Source organism: Vulpes vulpes, chromosome 8, assembly GCF_048418805.1.
Source record: "Vulpes vulpes isolate BD-2025 chromosome 8, VulVul3, whole genome shotgun sequence".
Classification (NCBI taxonomy): domain Eukaryota; kingdom Metazoa; phylum Chordata; class Mammalia; order Carnivora; family Canidae; genus Vulpes; species Vulpes vulpes.
In genome coordinates, this window is record NC_132787.1 from 111,246,662 (window position 1) to 111,269,227 (window position 22,566).

The 22,566-nt window shown below is 64.4% G+C and overlaps 1 protein-coding gene across 1 annotated transcript in view; it reads right to left on the bottom strand.

The window, feature by feature from the left end:
* Positions 1 to 16,179, bottom strand: part of SNTG2 (syntrophin gamma 2) — a 79,147-nt gene extending 62,968 nt beyond the window's left edge. The window contains exons 1-11 of the mRNA XM_072718836.1: positions 15,970 to 16,179; positions 15,691 to 15,783; positions 15,416 to 15,517; positions 14,807 to 14,879; positions 13,754 to 13,886; positions 13,348 to 13,448; positions 11,580 to 11,805; positions 10,486 to 10,616; positions 9,693 to 9,958; positions 4,034 to 4,090; positions 3,898 to 3,955 (exon numbers count right to left, since the gene is read on the bottom strand). Of these exons, the coding sequence (XP_072574937.1) occupies positions 3,898 to 3,955; positions 4,034 to 4,090; positions 9,693 to 9,958; positions 10,486 to 10,616; positions 11,580 to 11,805; positions 13,348 to 13,448; positions 13,754 to 13,886; positions 14,807 to 14,879; positions 15,416 to 15,517; positions 15,691 to 15,783; positions 15,970 to 16,179 (1,450 nt within the window). The remainder of the gene's footprint in view (positions 1 to 3,897; positions 3,956 to 4,033; positions 4,091 to 9,692; positions 9,959 to 10,485; positions 10,617 to 11,579; positions 11,806 to 13,347; positions 13,449 to 13,753; positions 13,887 to 14,806; positions 14,880 to 15,415; positions 15,518 to 15,690; positions 15,784 to 15,969) is intronic.
* Positions 16,180 to 22,566: the final 6,387 nt, after the last annotated feature.

Sequence of the window (22,566 nt, forward strand, 5' to 3'; positions counted from 1 at the left end):
TCCCTGCTAGTGGCAGGAGCTTCTCCCTCCCCCTGCCTGCGTGGGCCTGGGGTCCACTTCCAGTTCAGGGGGTGACAGGCTGCTCGAAGGCCTCCTCCTCCTCAGATGAGCAGAGGGCCCTTCCCCTTCCCGGGGGTGGCCGCCCCGTGTCTCCGTGCCCTACGGGGGCCGTCTCGCAGGTGTAACCCGAGCGGAAGCCCTGGCTGCTCGGGACGGCTCCGTGGAAGGATGGGCGAGCTGGACGCGGACGGCTGGACATGTGCCGCACTGAGGACAGGCCCCGCTCCTTGGGCCACCTCACGGCCCCACACCTCCCCACCTGGACCTGAATCCACGACCTCCGTGATGCTCATTCTCGGCCCCACCTCACAGGGACTTGGGAGTCGGCCCTGGGGCCGCGGACCATCTCTGTGCTGCACGTGACCCAGCGTCCCCACCGCACGACGAGGCTGCCGCACGTCCCCACTGATAGGCTCCCTCAAGGTCCATGGTTCACGCCCGGGCGCAGGGGGCGCCGGCTCATCCACGTCTCTCATCACAGTACCATCGACAACCGACATTACGCCCTGTGTCCGTGCAGGCGCCCTGGCCTCCCCGTGCAACACACACTCGGAAGGGCGCCGTCCGCGGGAGGACGAGCTAGTGCCCGGAGCTCTGCCCATGCCCTAGAGCAAACGGGCACGGCCTCACCCGGGGCACAGCCTCACCCGGGGCACAGCCTCACACGGGGCACGGCCTCACCCGGGGCAGAGCCTCACACGGGGCACGGCCTCACCCGGGGCACGGCCTCACCCGGGGCACGGCCTCACCCGGGGCACGGCCTCACCTGGGGCACGGCCTCACGCGGGGCACGGCCTCATGCGGGGCACGGCCTCACCCGGGGCAGAGCCTCACACGGGGCACGGCCTCACCCGGGGCAGAGCCTCACACGGGGCACGGCCTCACCCGGGGCAGAGCCTCACACGGGGCACGGCCTCACCTGGGGCACGGCCTCACCCGGGGCACGGCCTCACCCGGGGCACGGCCTCACCTGGGGCACAGCCTCACGCGGGGCACGGCCTCACCCGGGGCACGGCCTCACCCGGGGCACGGCCTCACCTGGGGCACAGCCTCACCTGGGGCACAGCCTCACCTGGGGCAGAGCCTAACACGGGGCATGGCCTCACCCGGAGCAGAGCCTCACACGGGGCACGGCGTGCTGGCGCTGCCTGCGGAGCCCGAGAGCACCAAGCGCTTCGGGAACTACATGGAAGGTGCAGCCCCGGCCGGGCTCCCAGGCTGCACCTCCCTGAGCCCCCAGTTGCACCCCACCTGGCCCCCCAGCTGCACCCTGCCCGCGCATCATCCATGCCCTCAGTTGACCCCACCCAGCCCCCCAGCTACACCCCACCCGACCCCCTGGCTGCACCTCATCCACACCCCACCTGCACCCCCCCAGCCACACCCTGCCTGCACCGTGCCCAGTCCCACAGCTGAACCCCACCCACACCCCCCTGGTCCCCCAGCCACACCCCATCTGCACCCCACCCGGCCCCCAGCTGCACCCCATCCACACCCCGCCCTCGCCCCCGGTTGCACCCCACCCACCCCCCCATCTGCGCCCTGCCCACGCCCCGCCCGTGCCCACAGCAGCTCCCCTCCGTGGACGTCACATCCTTGGGAAATCACCCGTTAATTCAAATGCTCTTGCTCCAAGCCCCTCAGCCTCACACAGGTAACCGCGCACCGGAAGGCACGTACCTGCCATGGGCCGTGACCCCCCCTCCACGTTCCCCTGACCCCCGGAGCCACCGCCCATCCGACCCAAGGCCACTGGATGCGGCTGCCGCTACGGACACAGGGACCTGGCGGGGCCGGCCAGCGGCTCAGAGCAGCGTCCGGGCTCCCTTCAGAGCACACGCGGGTCGGCCGCTCGCCTCCACGCTCCCCAACGGCCCCCGCGTGCAAGGCCCCTCCCGCGCACGTGCCCGAGCCGCCAGCGCACCCGCTCCCCACGGCAGCCCCGTGGCCCTTGGACGTACGACGGACGTTACCGGCCGTCCGCAAAGTCCTCGCCCGCAGGCCCGCCCAGGCTGTCCGTGTGCCCCTTCCTGAGCACGGCCAGCACCCCGCTGACGGCTGCGTCCCCGGAGCTCGTCGCACCAACGCCCCTCACGCCCATCCCCGCACGGGCGAGGTCGCGCATGGCGGCCGCCTCCTGGACGTGGGGCCTCCCCCGCTGCCTGGTTTCCCAGGTCTCTGACGGCAGGCTCGCCGCCAACGCCCCGAACACGGGCTCTCCCCAAGAGCTTGTCAACGTGGCTGCGCGAGCAGCAGCCCGATGGCCCCTCGACCCTACAGCTTAGAGCCGCCCCACTCCTGACCCCAAACCAGCGGGACATCAGGTTCCCCGGGTGGGAGGCGGAAGCTGCGTCAATGGCTGGGCCTTCCCTCTGGGACGGCGACACCTGCCACCACCAGGGCGGGACTCCAAGCCGCGGAGGGTGCCGGCCATCTCCCTGCCCGACAGGGTCCCACCTCCCACCACCCGCCCACCCGGAGTCTCTGGTCTCCAGGAGCAAGTCCCGACTTGCCAAGTCACCGGACTGTGTAGCGGTTTGGATGATGCAAAGTGGTGATTAAAACTGTTTTTTTTTAAAGAATTTATTCACAGGAGACACAGGGAGAGGCAGAGACACAGGCAGAGGGAGAAGCAGGCTCCATGCAGGGAGCCCGATGCGGAACTCGATCCCGGGACCCCAGGATCACACCCTGGGCCGAAGGCAGGTGCTCAACCCCTGAGCCCCCAGGTGCTCCTGAAATCTTTTATTTCTGCACGAATGAGTCACAGTCGGTGTCCCCATGTGCTCGCCTCCGCAGGACGCGGTGGATGCCCTAGGCCTGGACCGGCTCCCGGGCATCCCTGGGCTGCCGGGTGCTCTGCCATGGGGCTGTGGGCGGGCAGGCGGGCGAACAGTACGAGCGTCTGAGAGAAAGCAGAGCGGGTCCTCCAGGGCTCCCCCCGGCCGGATCCCCAGCGCGGGGCGTCAGCGTTCAGGAGCTCAGTTCACGTGGGTCACCGCACCCCGGCCCCTGGTTTCAGGTCCACGGACCCAAGCGACTCACGTCCAGCTCGGGGACAGGAGTCCCTGCACATGTAGCCCGGGGTCCCGCGCTCCCACGGCTGGCAGGGTGCACGGTCGCAGGGGACCAGGTCAGGGCGCCCGGGTGGTCGGGTCAGGTCTGACCCCTGGTATCAGCTCGGGGCATGACCTCAGGGTCTGGGATCGAGTCCTGCATCGGGCTCCTGGCTCAGCCAGCAGCCAGCTCCCCTCCCCCCACCTGCACTCACTCGCTCTGTCAAATACATAAATAAACTCTTAAACCAAGGAAGCAGCTGAGCTGCTATGCACCATCTAACCAAGTGAGTTTACTGGAAAGCTCTCCCCGCTGCAGAAACAGCCGCCCAACCCGGGAGTGCGGGCAGGGACCCCACGTGCACCTTCCGCTTCTGCGCACGGTGACCTGAGGCAGCGGCAGGTGCGGTGCGCTCGCCCCCAAGGCCCACGTGGCCGCTGCTCCTGGAGGGCGGGACGCGGCTGTTCCCGCAGACGCCCCGTGAGCGCGGCCGACTGCAGCCAGGGGCCCCTGGTCACCTGCCGAGACCACCTGGCGTCCCAGCCCCTGCGGTCCCCGAGCCCGGAGCGCGGCTCCGATGGCCCCTCGGGGAGTCGGTACCTCCTTAAGGGCTTGGGGTGTCGGCGGAGGTGAATCCACACGGCCGCGTCGGGGGGCGCAGAGGACACGGACATCAAACCGCAGCCAAAGCATGAAGCCGACAAAGCGCAGCCGCCCGCCAGCCCCCAGCGCGCCGCCAGACGAGCCGCCCCCGGTGCACAGCGGGTCCGGCCGCGTTACCTGCGTGGCCTCTGAACATCCTCGAAATGACGACAGGGACCCCGTGCTCGGCGCCTCCCTGGAACGCAGAGGACGGAGGGTCAGGGCCGCGCCGACCCGCGCACGGGGAGCCTCACGCGGAAGGACACGTGCCTACCTTGATGCTCAGGCCCAAGCCGCCGCCGGGCTGTCTGCGAAGCGTAACAGTTCTGTGCTTTAAGAGATTTCAGAAAACAGAGCAAGTTCAGGTTAAAACGCAGCATCACAGTGAGCGCGAAATGCAGATAAAAGATTCTTCGTTTAAACTGAAGTCACCGTTTGAAACACGTTTGCGAAGGGGCCTCGCTCACGTGCAGCAGCCTCGCCCCTGCAGGGGAGTTCCTGGGCCACAAGGACGCTAATAAACCAGCGACGGACTACGGACGCACGGACGGGCCCTCCCACAACCGCATGCACGATGCTGGGCCAAGTCCTGCAGGGGCCCCGCCTGCGCTGGTCAAGGGTCACAGGCCCCAGAAAGGGCCACGCGCCCGGGGACGGGCCGGTGAAGCTGCAACTGCTCCCAACGCCCCCCCCCCCCCCCCCGTTCTTCCCACAGCCCCAGCCTGGCTCCCTCCCACCCCCCCTCTTGCGCGTCCCACCACTTCCAGGCCCGTGTCTCAGGGGTTGGCGTTGAGCCTCACGTGCTTGGAACCCCCGTCCTGGGCTCACGCGGCTGGTGGTGACCAAGCCAGGGGTCCGGGCGCGGCTGCAACCAGCAGCAACTCCGAGGCCCGTACACGGCGAAGTCACCAGCAAGGCTCTGCGTGGTCTACACCCACCACTGACCGTCAGGCAGCAGCACCAGCCCAGGGCGGAGGGGGCGGAGGGTCACGCGGCTCCAGCCCCAGAAGGATTTTATGGGAATACCAGGAATGTCACGCTTCCTCCGCTTTCCAAGTGACAGTGTAGACGCTGTCGGCCTGTTCGCTGAGTGTGGGTGCGAGCATGGCGACCGGGGGCAAGGCGGGGGCTGCGGGGCCGCGGGACCCGGGATGAGGACAGAGCCAGGGCTTACGGGGCGTCTGTCCCACCCCAGGAGGTCACACTTCACCCGGGAAGCTCACCCTGTGCACCTCCCTGTGGCTGTAACGCTCCCGCTGGGGACCGCGTGGGCGAGGACACCAGCTGCGGGTCGGGGACGCGGCTCCAGGCTGATGGGACGGACCTGGGTGTCTGTCGCCCTGAACACCAGGAGCACGACTCAGCCACGCAAAGGGCCGCAGAAGGAGACGCGACCCGAGTCCCGGGGCCGGAGGACGGCGCGGCCCCTGTGCGTGCGGAGCTTCCCCCACAAAGCCCCGGGGCACCTTGGGGAGCGGGAGCCGGCGAGCAAGGCCGAGGGCCCCCCCGACTCCCTCCCTCGTTCGTTCCTCGAGCACCGAGTGCGACCGTGCGTGGGGGACCCGGGAACGGGCCCCGGGCTCTCACCGGAAAGTCTGGGCGGCGGGAGCCTCGGGACCTGGGCCACGCGAGGGCGGGGAAGCGCAAGCTCCCCCAGACGGAATCCGCCAACCGCCGTCAACATGATGGTCTGTTCCCACCGAGAGCAACCGGGCGGACGGCAGAGGAAACAGCAGAGCGTTTCCGCTTTAACAGACTCTGCCCCCGACACTTTCAATCTGACGTTTGATCCGCATATGGACCTCGGGAGGATCGTGGGGGGAAACATCAGAAAACGGTCGCCTTGTGGCAAAATGGGTCCATGCGCGCGGAGCTCCGGGGCGCCCGTCCCAACGGGTGAGGAAGGGACACAGGTGGGTAAGGAGCCCGCGGACCCCGCGGCCTGGTCTTCACGTTACCGTGTCCGCTCCCTGCCACCCGCCGACTTGCCTTCAGGGCAAACGAGGCTGCGTGACGGGACGACGCCTGCGAGGCCAAGATCTGCATCTGCAAGCTGAGGGTCACGTTCCCACGTAGGAAGTGGCCGCGCGACCAACTGCCTGCCCCCCACCCCGTGTCGCCGTCCCGTCCCCGTGGGACGGTATCTGCAGGGGATCCGGGCTGGAGGGTCACAGGCTGGGCCGCCGTCCGCAGAGGAGCAGGAAGGGGGACCCCAGCGCGGGCCGCGGCAGGCACGGTGGGGGGACGCCGTCCGGGGTGGGCAGCCCGGGCCGCGGACACGGAGCAGCCCCGGGAACTCCGGGAAAGCACCAGGCTTCACAGAAGCGTCAGGATGCGGAGGCTCTCGGGGAAGAGCTTCCCGGTCTTCCAAGCTCCCCCGTGCAGCGCGGAGGCATCGCTGGGTCCACGCGGGGAGGAAGGCTCGGCCGTCGGGCGCTTGTGACGAGGGCGGTGTCCGTACCCGGGCTCCAGCTTGATGGTGGCCTCGTTCGTACGTAAGAATTTTGAGTTTCAGAACAAGACGTGTGAGCATCCGTGGATGGCGATGAAACCGGGTGTCCCTGGCCCAGGCCCCACCGGCGGGTCGCGACCTCCCATGACCTCACAGCCGCTCCAGACACCGACGGCTGGACTCAAAGTCCTGGAGAAGCTCCCAAAGCCCCTGCGGGCCGACCCGCGGCTGCACACGGGCGTCATCCCACGGCGTCTCCTTACTCCACCGCCCGGTCGTTCGTCCTTCATCACGGGGTCCACGTCCCCCCCGACGGGATGCACCTGCCCCCCCCCCCCACAGTCTCCTCGGGCCGGGCCGCTCCTGCTCGTCGGGGAATAATCACCAAGTCAATCAAGCGTCTAATGAGACTTGCAAAGAATGAAGTCTGGAATCTAAAGTATTCAAAAACCCCGTTCCCAGCCCAATCCAGCCGTGTTCCTCACACACCTAAGGGACGAGGTCCTCACGGAGATACCGTCTCATCCCTTGGTCCCGAACTGGGCTTTGACGGTTACGTCCGCCTGACGTAGGGAGCGGAGAACGGGCAGCGAAGGGCACCGCGGGGCATGAGCCCGGGGATGAAGCAGCATCAGGTGAGATCGGCCGTTCTGCCGGACGCGGCCGCTGCCTCCAGGGAGCCCACCCTGGGGAGCCCACCCGGGGCCCAGGTCTCGCCGGCGCGTGCGAGGCTTTGGGTCCGTCACCCAGACAGCGATCCGCGTCTCCTGCGTTGACGGACTGGACACAGGTGCGGGCTCCCTGCTCCGTCTTCATCTTGGTGCACAGACACCCCCGTTGGGAGCTCGCTGCGTCACTCTCCACGGCCGTCACGCTCCCACGACCCCCGTGTCCGCGCAGGAGACGCCCCCGTGATGCAGCCCCAGCCTGCGTGGGAGCCCCAAGTGTCCGACGCCAACGTCCGCAAGGGTCTCCAAGTCTGCTCCCCGAGGCCGGGACTTCCCGGTGCTCATGCTGCCGGCAGGGGACAGAGGGGGCACGACCTGTACCCGCTCGGCCCGGGTCTTGCAGGTGGACGGACGCCAGCTCCCCCACGCACAACAGAGGGGCCGACGCCAGAACCGGGCTCGTTCCCTGCCGCGGACACGCCGCCCGTCCTCCTGCGCCCGCGCTCCCTGCGAGGCTCTCCGAGGGCGTCCCCAGGGCCCAGGCCGGCAGACGGGCGGCGGACATTCAGCCGGGAGCTGAGCTCAGACCCCCGAACCCCCACGTCCTACACGGGAACGCGAGGACACAGTCCCCTACGGCACCCCCACGGGACTGTAAGCACGGACCAGCACACGCGCCCCCGCACCCTCCCTGGGAGCACCCACCCCCTTGTGCAGACTCAAACCAGGAGCATAAACTCACGACTCAGGAAGACGTGTCACCGTACAGGGATGACCAGAGTAAATCAATCGAAACAGAGACTCTGAAACATGGGAAAAAGCTACTTCTTCCCCTACAAACAGACATTTTCTTTAGGTGATAAGAGGGAAGGGGGAGGAGAAGGGGAGGGGGAGGAGAGGGGGGAGGGGAGAGGAGAAGGGGGAGGGGGGAGGAGGAGGGGAGGGGGGAGGAGAAGGGGGAAGGGGAGGGGGGAGGAGAAGGGGAGGGGGAGGAGAAGGGGGAGGGGGGAGGAGGAGGAGGGGGGAGGAGAAGGAGGGGGAGGAGAAGGGGAGGGGAGGAGGAGAAGGGGGAGGGGGAAGGAGAAGGGGAGGGGAGGAGGAGAAGGGGGAGGGGGGGAGGAGGAGGAGGGGGGAGGAGAAGGGGAGGGGGGAGGAGAAGGAGGAGGGGGGAGGAGGAGGAGGGGGAGGAGAAGGGGAGGGGGGAGGAGAAGGGGGAAGGGGGAGGGGGGAGGAGAAGGGGGAAGGGGGAGGGGGGAGGAGAAGGGGGAGGGGTAACGGGGAGGTGAGGGGGGAGGGGGAGGGGGAGGGGGAGGGGGAGGGGAGAGGAGGGAGGAGGGAGGAGGATTTCCTAACCGGTCACCAACACTTCCCTAACGCGGCTGTGGGCCTGGAGGTGGAAGGAGGGGCTGGTGACCTGCGCCCTCCGACCCTGACCCCGGCCGCAGGGAGGGCAGCGGCAGTGGGGGCAGCACCCGTCCCCCGCCCTCTGTCCCCGACCCGCAGGGAGCATCCGGAAGGGCGCCAGCGACTGGGGAGGGTGCAGGAGGGGCAGGCGAGGTCCCGGGCGGTCAGGAGGGCTCCAAGCGGGAGGCACGTGCACCTGCGGCCTCCAGGTGTGTGAGGTGCACACGAGCCCGGCATCACTTCTGGGGGGGCGCATCGGCCGTCCCAGGTCGGACCCCACGCTCTGCCGCCATCCGCGCCCACGGAGGACACGCTGGGTCAGGGGCTAGAGATGGGGGCAGGGCCCCGAGCACCACATTTCCAAGGAGAAGGTCGTGAGGACCCAGAGAACCACAGAGAATGGCCCGGGGCCGCGGCGAACGGGACGGGGTCGCGGCGGGGATGTCCCCAAACAGGGAGAACTGCTGTGCAGTACGTGACTCTGCGCCGCGTCCGTGTGGCTCCTGCCTGGGCCTGCGCAGCGACACGTGGCGTCCGTGTGGATGTGGATGTAGACGGAGCCGCGCAGGAGGTGGCAGGCGTGTCCCGTCTCAGCCGAGCTCCCCGGAGGCCCCCGAGCTCTTTCCCGTCAACTCCACGCAACATTGTGCGGCATCGAATCAGCACGTCGCTTCCCCGTCGGAGAAGTTCAGGCCGAGTGACGGAGGCCGGAAGGACGCCGCGTGGGCAGCGAGGCCCCTGGTCAGTCCCGGGACGCCGGGGACTGGGGAGCAGCTCCCGACACCAGACGTCGCGGCTCCATCACTGCTCCCGCTTCCGGCGGCAGGTGCTCGGCCATAGGTGACCCTCACTCTGCGTCTTCTCTGTTTCCACGAGGACGTGTCCACTTCACACCGTGGCCCGTGGGGCGGGGGCGGGGGTGGGGGGGACGGCGCTCACGGGAGAAACTAGGAAGGCAGGGAGGGCGCCACGCGGGGGACACGAAAACCACAGGGGCGGCTGTTCCTTAAGGAACATCCCCAGGGCTGCAAGTGGTCAACCCGCCCGTGTCCCCCCGTGTCCCCCGCCGCCCGCGTCCCCCCATGTGTATCCACCATGTCCCCCCCGCCCATGGTCTCTCTCCACAGGCCCCCACCCACGTCCTCCCACCACCTGCATCCCCCCTTGTGCATCCCCCCGTCTCCCCCCACCTGCATCCCCCACATGCATCCTCGCTGCCCGCGGCCCCCACCCCCACGTGCCCCCCATGTGCATCCCCCCACATCCCCTCCCGCCCACATCCCCCCTCACCTGCGTCCACCTCCCACCCGTGTCCTTCCTGCCCGCAGCCCCCGCCCGGCCCCCACCCGCGTCCCCCACCCCCCGCGAGCCCGCAGAGCTATCGGAGCCCGGCGGTGCAGGGCACTCACGTGTGCGCGGTGGCTGCCGCCCCGGACGCAGACCACGTCCTGCTTCTGGATCGTGAGGACGTCCTTCGTCAGCCTCAGGCGGACGTCACAGGCGCCGCCCGGCCCCTCGCGGTGCAGCCGGGCGAGGCCGGTCCTGGGCTGCGGGCGAAGCAGAGGGCGTGAGCGCGGACGGGGCCACAGCACGTGGGGTGGTGTCCGTACCGGCCAGAGCACCCGGCGGCCTCGTCGGCCTAAGCACCGTCCGGACTCCGACGTCTCTGAGCCGTCTTCACGGGATTTAGATAAGGACCTTCTTTTTTTTTTTTTTTTTTTAATTTTTATTTATTTATGATAGTCACAGAGAGATAGAGAGAGAGGCAGAGACACAGGCAGAGGGAGAAGCAGGCTCCATGCACCGGGAGCCTGATGTGGGATTCGATCCCAGGTCTCCAGGATCGCGCCCCGGGCCAAAGGCAGGCGCCAAACCACTGCGCCACCCAGGGATCCCAGATAAGGACCTTCTTAAAGGAAAACCAGGGTTTTCTCTAAAAGCTACAAGTGACCGCTCTTGTTCGAATCTATGTTTCTACCTGTGCAAAGGCCGCGGTCCCTTTCCCCAGGGCCGTGTGGGCGGCGACCAGGGCTCGAGAGGCCCAGCGAGCACCTGTGTGAGGATCTGCAGCAGTGGAGGCCGAAAATGAGCAAAACTCGTCTGAGGATCCTGGTCGTTACCGGAACCCCCGTGTCAGCGGTGGCCGCGGGCTGGGCCGGCTCGGGGGCTTCCAGGGGGAGGCGGGGCCGGGGGCGCCCTCACCCGCCCGGGCACGGCGATGGGGGGCGGTCAGGAGGCGGGAGGCGGGTGGTGAGGACGGAGATGGAGTCAGGCTCACGGACCGGGGCGGCCTCCACGTGTCAGACGCATGGTCGGCGGCGGCTTCGGGTGCCCTGCCAGGCCCAGGACGGCCACGTGCAGAGCTGCCCCACGGCCTCAGGGTCACCCCGCATGCAGGGGTGGGGGGGCACAGGGTGGGGAGGGGGCATGTGGGGTGAGGATGGGTCATGCGGGGTGGGGAGGGGCCTGCAGGGTGGGGAGGGGGCAGCTCCCACCTCCAGGACGTCACCCTCAGGGCGCAGTCATGTGCAACGACACAAGGGCGCTGAGGGCTATGGGGACCCTGCGCTTGGCACACCCCTCACCGGCCGGCGCGCGGTGGCACCTGCTATGTGGAGCACGACGGGGGCGTGTGGACGTGCCAAGGAAAGGCAGGGGGAGCTCCCAGAGGCCGGGTCTCCAGACGCCAGCGCTTCTCTCAAGGGCTGCCCTTCCGTGTTGCCCACCAGACGAGGCCCACGGACATGCCACTGTGGACACCCGCCCCTGCCCAGCCCCCCCGCCCAGCCCACCCCTGCCCAGCCTGCAGACCCCTGCCCAGCCCACCCCTGCACAGGTCAGCTCCATCTAAGACACCTGCATCCTCCTGCCTCCTCAACGTCCCATCGGTCGCCTCCAGAGCTCTCAGACTGCATGTGGTCCACCCTGAACTCCTGCATCTTCTCCGAACCGGCTCTGTCCTCATCTGGCCAAGAGCGACTCCGCCCCTCAAGTGCCCAGGCCAAGGCTGGGGCCAGCCTGACTGCTTTGCTCCTCCGACTGCACAAACCCAGCGGGAAGCCCCACCCGCCCGGCCGGGCAGCCACACAGACGTTCCCTCCCTGCTCCGCGCTGGCCGGGCCACGGCACCACGGCACCAGCAGGCAGATGTGCAGGATCCCTGCCCGGCCTCCCACCCTTCCACTCTCAACAGAGATGCCAGCGACCCTGAGGCACAGCGTCAGATGGTGACACCTCCCGCCCGTCACCCATCTCCAGGAGGAGGAGCCAACTGGCCGTGGGGCCCTCCCGCCTGCCTGCCGCAGACCCCTGGCCCCCGGCCCCCCTCGCTCCGGGCTGGCTCCTCCATGTCCTCGTAGGCGGCCGTATCCCAGTCCCCTCCCGCAGGAGCACCACGGACGACACACACGGACAAGAGGTAGGAGACGGGAGCAGCTGCCCCCACGCAGGACCCTGACGTCCGGAGGCCGCGCGCTGGAGCATCATGAGGAGGCCCCGTCCGCGGACACACGGCTCCTCGGGCTGGGGGGACACTCCCCCGTGGTCAGGTGCGCATCCCTGAGGGGCTTCTGTGCCGGGAAGTAAAACAACAGGTCGGCGGACTGGGAGCCACGCGCCCGTGGGTCGTGGAGCCGCCCTGGGGCCCCGATGGCCAGGACTCTGCGGGGCGGTGAGAGAGCAGAACGGGTCCGGGCAGGCCCGTGATGGTCGCCCTTACAGCGCTGGGAAGAACCAACAGCGAGGGTCTCACTGCCCAGGTGATGCGCTCGCGGGACAGGGCGCGGGGATGCCGGGGTGAGGCCGCGGGACCTCAGCGCACTGGACGGGTGCTCGGGCCGGGGGAACCGCCGCAGGCTCCCAGACGCCAGCACTCAACCCCGGCCACCAAGACGACTCCTGGACTGGGTGCAACGGTCATCCCCGGGGCACGTCCTGCTGAGGCAACCGGAGCCGAGGAAACAGGGAGGCCGGGGGCTCCGCGGTGGAGCATCTGCCTCGGGCTCAGGGCGTGACCCTGGGGTCCTGGGATCGAGTCCCGCATCGGGCTCCCTGCACGGAGCCTGCTTCTCCCTCTGCCTGTGTCTCTGCCTCTCTCTCTCTCTCATATGAATAAATAATAAAATCTTAAAAAAAAAAAAAGCTTGCAGACCTCAGATCTAAGTTTCCATGCAGCAAAGCTAGAATAAGGTCAAAGGAAGGGAATAATCGGAGAAGTACATGCAGCGGAGCATCGACAAAGCCAAATGCCAGCCCTACCCAAGGACGAAGAAGCAGAAGAGCCCCACGTACGGACATCATGAGCGACAGGCGGAAATCCCACAAATCTAACACTCTGCCGAAGACGACAGGGTGATCCCCACGACGCTATTTCGCCCAAACGTTTTATGGTTTGTACGCAGAGGTGAAGAGGTGAGATTCTTGGAAACACCACATTTCACTAAAACGGACACGACACGAAGTCACGAATGTGAACATTATTATACCTACTTAAAAGGCTGAACTCATTCTTTTTTTCCTTCTTTTTTTTTTGGACTCAGTCTTAAAAACCTTCCACAAAGTAACCTCTAGGCCCATAGACCTTCATTAGTGGATTCGTCTATCTTGGGAAGATAACACGGATTAAGTAAACTCTTGAAGAAAATCCTGAAAAACAGGCAACGCCGCCTGAGTCATTTATAAAACTGAGCTTAGCTGGATACAACCTTGCACGGAGGTTACAATAAAGCAAAGGTGCTCGTCACCCCCCTGAACCGAGAGGCAAAAATCCCAGAAGAATCACCACCTCTAATGCAGAAAATAGAAAAAAGGAAAAACGCTTTTCAAGCAAGTGAAACAACACACGATGCTCTAAGTAATCGTTCTCTTCTGGTGCGTCATAAAATACCCACAAATCTACAGCTGAACACCCGCGCGGCTCCTGGAGTCTGGAATCTGGGGCGGCTCCCTGCGTGTGGGGACCAGGGTCCCCCGCTCCAAAGCCGTCCGCGGCTGCTGGCGGGAGGCTCCAGGTCCTCGCCGTGGGTGCCGCGCTGAGCCCGGCCTCCCCCAGGCAGGACCTCGCACCCAGGACGAAGCTGCAGCTGCGTCTGTATAACCAAACGCCGTCACGTGTGCCGTACGCGGGGATGCTCCAGAGCAGCCCCCGGGACGCCGTGGGCGGGACCCTGCGGGGACCAAGGGAGCAGAAGCAGCAGCAGCTTCCAGGGTCCCTGGAGAAGTTCAAGGACAGCATCTGATGAATACGCAGGCAGGGTCTTGGCCTTCTGGGAAACTGCTAAAAAAGCTGAGGAGCATCCGTCATTCGCCTCGTGGAGCCGTGGACAGTTTTCCTCCAAAGACAGGGGCTGAGAAGAAGAGGCGCGTTCACGCTGCGGCTCCAGCGCCGTGCTCCCGGCCACTGCAGGATGCACCCAGAACACACGACGTGAACGCGCACACGTACGTCACAGTCCAGGGGAAATCCACGCACCTGTGACCACACACCTGTGACTCCTGCAGCGCGATGCTCAAGCCCAGAAAGAACCTGCCAAACTGGAAGGAGTGAGTGGACCGCGCGGCCGCAGGGCGCGAGCCCATGGACCTAGCGGCCTTCAGAGCCGCACCTGAACAGCAAACCAGCGCGAGGTTCAAGGGAAAACAGCCGAGAATAGCTCCGAGGCCTCGGAATGCAGCGGACCAAGCAGCACGCCCAACGGTGGCAGCCTCGAGACATCTGACCCGGGAGTTTAGGCCCAGAAAGGGGCTAATTGCTAAACGCCGAGAAATTCTGTTCAGCGAAAGACACAAGGAAGAGACCCGCAAGGTGCCGCCGCGAGGGATCCTGGCACCGCGCGGATCCGATAAGGACGCGGACGCAGATCACGCGAAGTGCTCCCAACGCCGGCAGGGATCGCAGCAATCCTGACTCCGAGAGACGGGGCCGGTCCAACGGCCGACAGCCCCACACGGCGCGGCGAGGACCCCGGGATTCCGGGTTTTCCCGCACAACCTCGTCTCCCGGGAGGCAGGAAGAAGGAGCTTAAAGGACACAGAAACTTGCAGGGGACGCTGAGGTCCGGGAATACAAAGGGCCAGTGTACAGGCGTCAGAGTCCCCGAGGGCTGCCGGGCCGCTGCACAAAGACACTCGCTCCCGGGGGACCCGCCGGCTCGGCAGCGAGGTCACAACAGGGCCCGGACACGGGCGTTAAGAATCTCCTCCAAAAACTCCAGGACGGGCCGGGGACAGATCCACCGAAACGACGTGAAGACCCCAGGTGAGAGAACTGAATCCTTTCTCGGAAACCCTAAAGAGACAGGAACCAAGGGGGGTACCGGGGCAGGCACAACGGAGGACAAGTGTGTCCCCGTCCCCAAACTCCTCGATCCGTCACCGGATGCGACGCTGTCGCTGCCGCCGGACGGAAGGCCCCGCGATCCCACAGGCACGGCCGGAGGACGGGGAAGGGCCGGGCAGGGGGCGCCTGGGCCTCAGCGCACCGCCACAGACGTGCTTCCTCAGTTTCCCCGCTGCCGGCCCCTACTGGCCTGGATCCCCGCGCTGACGGCATCGCGGCGTCGCAGGGCTAAGGGATGGTCCGGCTGCAAGACTTTCACCTTCAGGGGAAGCGGCCAAGAGCGGCCAAGGGTCCCCGGGAGGCCTGCTGCCGCCACCAGACACAGCGCCCGGCGCCCACGGGGCAACACGGGCCACCTCCGAGGCCGGGGCAGCAGGGTGAGAGGGCATCGTGCCCCAGGACCCCCGAGGTGACCCCCGCGCCCTGGGAGGAGGACCCGCCGGCCAGGAGCCCGCCTTCCCCCTCCCCAGCCAAGCCGGGCCCCGTGAGGACCCGCGCCGCCCTCGACATCTGACCGCGCGTCACCTTCCACCGCAAACCCCCCCGCGTCGCCCGATTCCGACCCGACGGGAGAAGCGAAGTGAACGGGGAGCAAACCCAGAGCGAGCAGCTCCCCCGACACTGCCGAGCCGGCTCCGCGTCCTGAGGTGTCCTCAGCGTCCAGCCCCGGGCGCGGCCCCTGAGCAGCGACGCCGCCTCACATCTCTTGAAATGACCCCTGCCATCAGGTACGGATTTTAAAGAAAAACGTCTAAGTCCCTTGTACCCCGGGACACCAGGGAGGGAAACTCGCACCTCCAGAGACGTTTCCTCCCAGCCCCAGAGCAGCAGGATCCGAAGATCGTCGTGGGTTTGGGTGAAGGCGGGTAGAGACCCACCTCTGCGCCCTGAGCTTCCCTAGGGTGCGGGACCCCGAGGCCAGGAGGGGCGCCCACCCCAGAGCCACGGGGCGGGGAGGGAGCAACGGGTGGGGCGGGTGCAGGTGCAGAACCAGGAAGAGGAGGTGGAGGCTGGAGGCTGGAGGCTGGGGGCCGAGCAAGGGGCTCTAACCTGGGCTGCCCTGAAGTCACCTGCTGCGCGTCCAAAGCCACCGGCGCCCGGGCCCCCTCGGCGACGCTGGCCTCGCCCTCAGGGGTGAGGGGTTTACACACTCCCTGGGCATCCTCCCGGGCGGAAGGGCCGAGAACGGCGGCGCAGAGGCCGGCTCGTAGAACGAAAGGGGAGAAGGGAGCCCGGATCCAGGGAGGGCGAGCGTGAGGGGCAGACGGGGGACGAGAATCAGAACCTGGGGGTGCAAACGGCCTCACTTTGCCAAAGGCCAGCACCGGTCATCAGCTGGCCCCGCACACCCAGGGCGCCGGGAGGAACTGAGGCGCGGGGAGGGCCCCCAGCAGCCACGGAAACGTGCCGATGCCAACCTGTGCCCCAACTGTCCGGGACGGCGGCATCGACTGGACGCTCGGGGACAGGGCTGCCCGGGGCTGCGAAGGAGCAGGGCTGTACTTCCCACAGTCCAGGGGAGTGCCGGGGCTGAGGTCTCCGAAATACGGTTTAGACATCGTTTGCAGTCAACCCTTAATCAGTAACCCCGACCGGGCACCTGCCATTCAGGCGTCTGATGCCCAGTGATGGGCCGTCGGCCGGTGAGTTCAGAGCCATCAGGGGAAACCAGCAAGGTCTGTCAGGGATGACCTACTTGGGATGTATTTTTAGGGGGAAGAAGGTAGGGCTTCATGCTGCTAAATGACTCCTATTTCTGCAAAAATAGATCGTTTTAATAACTCAGAAAGATCAGAAGACGCTTAGCAAAATGGCATAACATTTGAATAACTGGGATTTGACACACGCACACAAAAAATAGCATTTCAATGTTATTTAAAATAGCCACCTGTTTAAAATGCGTTTTAAAATGCGATCAAGGGGGTCCCCGGGGGGTTCAGCGGTTTGGCACCTGCCTGCCGTCGGCCCAGGGTGTGACCCCAGGGTCCCGGGATCGAGTCCCACGTCAGGCTCCCTGCATGGAGCCTCTTCTCCCTCTCTCTCTATCACAAATAATAAATGAATCTTATAAATAAATAAATAAATAAATAAATAAATAAATAAATAAATGAAATGCGATCAATTGTGAGGAAAGTGCTGGGGGAAAAGTCTCACTGTAGACACACCCGACAGTCAAAAAGGACATTAAAACAATCAAAGGAAAATAAATGAATTAGCATTTACAGTTACGAGGATTCCGCTGTCACGCTACTGCTGAAGCTGTCAGAGCAATCCTTTATATGCGTACGCGTATTTTTAGATTTACTCGTTTTAGAGAAGAAGAGACAGACATAGCACGAGAGGGAGGGGCAGAGAACGCCGACTCCAGGCTGAGCGCAGAGCCCGGGGCGGGACTCGATCCCGTGACCCTGAGATCATGACCTGAGTGGAACCCAGAGTCGGACACTTAGCCAACTGCACCCACCCAGGTGCCCCGATATATATTTTTAAAAACAGTTCTTATATATATATATATATTTTTTTTTTTAATTTTTTTATTTATTTATGATAGAGAGAGAGAGAGAGGCAGAGACACAGGCAGAGGGAGAAGCAGGCTCCATGCACCGGGAGCCCGATGTGGGACTCGATCCCGGGTCTCCAGGATCGCGCCCTGGGCCAAAGGCAGGCGCCAAACCGCTGCGCCACCCAGGGATCCCCTCTTATATATATTTTATCACTACTTTCAAAAAGCAAAATTTTAAAAAAGCCATTGGGACGCCCGGGGGACTCGGGTTGAGCGTCTGCCTTCGGCTCAGGGCGTGACCCCAGGGTCGCAGGATCGAGTCCCACATTGGGGTCCCTGCATGGAGCCTGCTTCTCCCTCTGCCTGTCTCTCTCATGAATAAATAAATAAAATCCTTTTAAAAAAAATAAGAAAAGCCCCGATTCCTGCACAGGAGCTACCACTGCTCTTAGAAGTAGAGCCCGCGTGAGCTTCACATAAACCTCACACGCAGGCGGGTTCACACAGAGGAACAGATGGTCGGGGCGCACCTGGGAGTGAAGTGTCCTCCCCCCACACGACGTGGACTCATCTGGGAAAAGCCAAACCGCAGCTGGAAGGTGGATGAAGAGTCAGCAACACACCTAAGTTCACAGACGAGCTGCACTTTGCACGCGGGGCACACGCCCCATCAGACCCTGGATCTCCAGCAGCCGGAGGCTTCCGACGTTTTCCATGCCCAGGACTTGATTGACTGAATTCGGCAGGTTCGTTAGCATCACCTGCAACGCTTGCAAACTGTCCCAAACCGAGCGCGCACCTGACCGCGCACGTCAGCACAGCCGAGCGGCTAACGGCACTTTATACGCAGGTTCCTCGGCAGGAAGGTCCGTGTAAACCACGCTGCGTTTCTTCAGAGTTTGACTCCTCGTATTAAGAAAGAAAACGGGGATCCCTGGGTGGTGCAGCGGTTTGGCGCCTGCCTTTGGCCCAGGGCGCGATCCTGGAGACCCGGGATTGAATCCCACGTCGGGCTCCCAGTGCATGGAGCCTGCTTCTCCCTCTGCCTGTGTCTCTGCCTCTCTCTCTCTCTGTGACTATCATAAATAAATAAAAATAAAAATAAAAACTTTTAAAAAAAAAGAAAGAAAACGGTGGTTCTCGTGGACGCGATGCAAACGAGCGGGAGCACGGCGGGCGACCTCAGGAGGACGCGGTCCCCAGGTCAGGGGCCTGCTCCACGGGAAGCCGTCCCATGAGGCACCTGCTCACTGTGCGCTTCACGTGCAGAACGAGGGACGCACAACTGCATTCTTTTTGCCCAATAGTCTATTTTATGTTTTCCAATCTGGTAGCAGAAATGCTCAGATTCATTCACGCGTGGATCTACGAGGCTGTAGTTAGAGCAGCAGCATCTTGGCTCAAAAGTATTATGGAAATGAAATCCGTGCGCTCACGGGTGCACATTTCACAGCCCCCCCACGCACCCGTTAGATGCTCACAAACGTCGACTCTAGAATTCAATGCTTGACCTTAGGGGACCCGCAATAAATCTACTTGAAAAATACGTTATCAGATAAACGTGTCACAAAACCATTCACAGTAGCGACACGTATAAAGCCACCTACGCGCTCGATGTTGGGGACTAAGGAGACAGAGATGCAGCCCTCGGGAGATGGCCCCCCGCGGCCCGTCAGTCCACGTCCCAGAAGAACACGAAGCGAGGTTCATGCAGCTTTTGGCTCAAGCCGCAAAGCAGAGAAGAGCGGCAGCCCCCGGGGGAGCATCGTCGGGGAAAGAAGGCGCGAGGACAGGAGAGGGGGGCCGGTCACACCCGAGGTCTGAGGGGCCCCGTCGGTGCCGCGGCGCGTTCGCATCACGTTCCATCCGTCCACCGCGTCACTCTGACCACGGCTCGGGGTCCTCGGCCTCTTCACCCACACACAGGCCCCGGGGCGCTGTCATCAGGAGGCCGAGGAACAGGAGCCGACAGCACGCGTGTGCCAGGGGCCGACACCGTCCTCGCACGCCGGTGTCCACGGCAGCACTCCTCCCACCAGGCCACAACCACCAGATGTGCATCAGGTGGCCGTGGGCGCGAACACCGGCCTGCCCGCAGACGGGCCACAGTGGGTAACAGCAGGGGTGGGGCGCTGACATGCACGCCCAGGGGACGAGCCCGAGGCCAGCGTGTGGGTGAAGCAGCCCCAGACGCCCCCAGACGCCCCCAGGGGCCCAGGACGGGCAGGTGCTCCGAGCAGCGGCGGGGGCGGGGGACGGGGTGCAAGCGGGGACCCGGGGAACGCACGGGCACACTTCAACCAGCAGACCGTGCCCCTTAAATGTACGGCTCGTGGGGCCTGTGGCTCCAAGGCGATGAAGCCAGCGTGTGTGGGACAGATTTTAGGTTTTCAGAGTAGGACGGCCAGTCTGATCTCAGCTCAGATCCACTCAATTAAAAAAAAAACAACAACAACAAAAAACAACTATTGTTGCAATAACCCGGACCATCCTGACAGCAAGAGAGCAGAGGCAGGCACGTGCCAGAAACCACGGGCTACACCTGCACAGCGAGCGTCCCGTGGGACTGGGGCACCCCGGCCACCTGGACTGGCGCAGACCTGGGGTCCTGGAAGGCAGCAGCTGCACGCGCGTGTTCTTGTGCGTCCACGTGCACGGGGAGCATGGGCACGCAGCACAACCAGGGCAGCGTCACGCGTCGGGGTCCCGGGAGTGGGCTCCGCGGGCACACCGGGCAGGACGCAGCTGGGCTGGCTCAGGACGTCCTGGGCCGTGGCCTCGAGGCACGTGGGCTCCCTGGCTCCGGGGAAGCAGAGGGCCGCGCTGTGCAGAACCTCGGGGAGGGACGGCCCGGCCACCAGCCCCCGACCCGGCCGGGTCACCCCCTGCCTCAGCTCCACAGACCTGAACGTCAGGCTGACCCGGCAGGCGGTGGGCGACACGGGGCAGCGGCCCCTCCTCAAGGCGAGCGTGATCCCCTGGGAGGGGACACAGCAAACCTGGCCTCAAGGATCCACAGAAGAGGGGGAGGGGGGAGGGGGGAGGGGGGAGGAGAGATCAGGGGAGAGGAAGGGGGAGGGGAGGGAGGAGGGGAGGGGGAGCGGGGACCCATCGGTGCAAGTTCCGACAACATACAGTGGTCACAACACAGGGATCAGCGGGAGCCTCAGGGGAACATGACACCAAATAAAATCATTGCAGAAACAAGAAACAATTTATTAAATTCTGAATTCAATGTTGGCAACGCCCCTGGAGGAAATCCAACGTCTACAGGCCAAAGTAGAAAAGCTCGGGGATGAAACGGCCGATTAGGAATCGAGCGAGGTAAAGCGGGGCGGGGCGGGGGGTCCTCCCAGGTTCACGGCGGCCACAAGCTTTGTGAAAATTAAACTATCACGACTACCGTGGGTTTCCAGACAATTAACAAACTCAGTGTTATCAGAGCCTTCTTGGTTTTTTTTTTTTTTTTTTTAAGATTTTATTTATTTATTCATGAGAGACACAGAGAGGCAGAGACCCAGGCTGGGGGAGAAGCAGGCTCCATGCAGGGAGCCCGACGCAGGACTCGATCCTGGGACCCCGGGGTCACGCCCTGGGCCCAAGGCAGACGCTCCACCGCTGAGCCCACCCCCACAGGGGGCCCCTCGGCGCCTTCTCTATAAAGGACTCCGAGCTCACCCCGGGAACAGGGACAGAGTTTTCAACGCTCAGGGAAAGAGATCCTGTGCTGCGTGAAGGATTTCAAACCAGGAGAGAAAGAAATCACTCTCAAAACGAGTGGGACAAGTCACTGAGGGAGACAAACCACGAGCGACCCCTAACTCTGGGAAACCAACAAGGAGGAAGGGGAGGTGGGCAGGGGACGGGGTGGCTGGGTGACGGGCACCGAGGGGGGCACCTGACCGGATGAGCACTGGGGGTTGTACCAGATGTTGGCAAATCGAACTCCAATAAAAAATATGCACGTGTTAAAAAAAAGGAATCACTCTCAGCACATAGGACAGAAACATTAACAGTCTGACAAACACAGAGAAAGAAGAGAAATAAATGCGGAACGAATGTCACTGCTGAATGTACACAGGCTGCGCCGGGTCCCCGGCAAGGCGCTCGGGGCAGAGTGAAAGGGTGATGTGCCGACGACGTGGACACAGCCCCACGTCGGCGAAGGGCTATCCCACATGTCACAGGTCACCCGCGGGAGCCAGCAGGAAGAGTCTCGCGATGTTGCTGACACGATGCCAGACAGCTACGGCTCACCACCGACCGTCCTCCCAGCGACCTGCTGCCGGTCTTATGCACCCGGCTCGTCCTCGTATGTGACAAAATCCTGCATTTAAGAGGACGGAAGCCTTCCCCGCTGCCGTCCAAAACAGGTCCCCACACATTCTGACTGTGCATAGAATGGTCCGACCCAATTCTGCGGACACTAAGCTCACGCCGCACAAGGGGAGCAGGACGCCCTAGGAGCTACACCACCTGCTCCCGCCAAGAGAAGCCGCCACCTGAGCAGTGACACCCAGGCCCGGCGCCGGGGCTGGAATTCAGCTCCTCCGGTTCAGCCGCGATGGACTCCTCCGGCTCCCGCCAGCTCCCAGCTGCACGAAGTCCAGGGGCGAACAGTGAACAGAACCCACTTAGCTTGTTTCTCGCCGCAGCTCAAGGTAAAGTGAACAAGTTTTCATTTCGGCCCATCGCCACGGCACACGGAGGGCCCGCGAGCCCGCACTGGCTGGGGCCTCCCCGTGACCCCCACGTCCCGGACCACGGGCTGCGTCCTGGACCCGGGGTCTCGTCCCTGGGCCCGTCCTCCTCGTTCTCTTCCCGAAGTAGATCTCCGCTCTGCCCGGGCCCTCGTTCTTCAAGGCCTGCGGGTGCTCCTCGGCCGCGTGGACGGCGTCCTGACTGCTTCCCCGGGTCCCTGCAGCTGAGCAGCTCGTCCCCGGGGGGTGGTGGCGCAGAGGGACTTTGTGCAGTCCTCACGCACTGGGAGGACCGCGTGTCACTTGGGCACGCACCACATGTTCCCACATACACCTGAGCATGCCCCGTGCACCAGGCCCACGCGGCTCTAGGCCGAGCCAGCCTGGCCCCCCGATGGCCTCCAAGGTGCACCCCCCCGGGCCCTGCGGCCACTCGGGAGCTCAGTCTGACCGGGAAGGGGGAGCATCGTGATCGAAGCAGACCAGGGACCGCGGAGCCCCTCGTGCCTGACCGGGCGTGTGGAGCCACCTGCACCCCCGAGGCGGGGGGTCCCCACCCTCATCAAACACCAGAACTGCTGCTGGAGAAACACCAGCTGCCGACCTCCCACTTGCTGTGACTCAGTGGTGTCTTACTGGCCTTCACCGAACTGGCTGCTGGCCTTGGCCCTCGGTCCGTTCATTTGACAAATCACAACCAAGAAAGAAAACCAAACTGTGTTCCTTACATAGAGTAAAGGCTT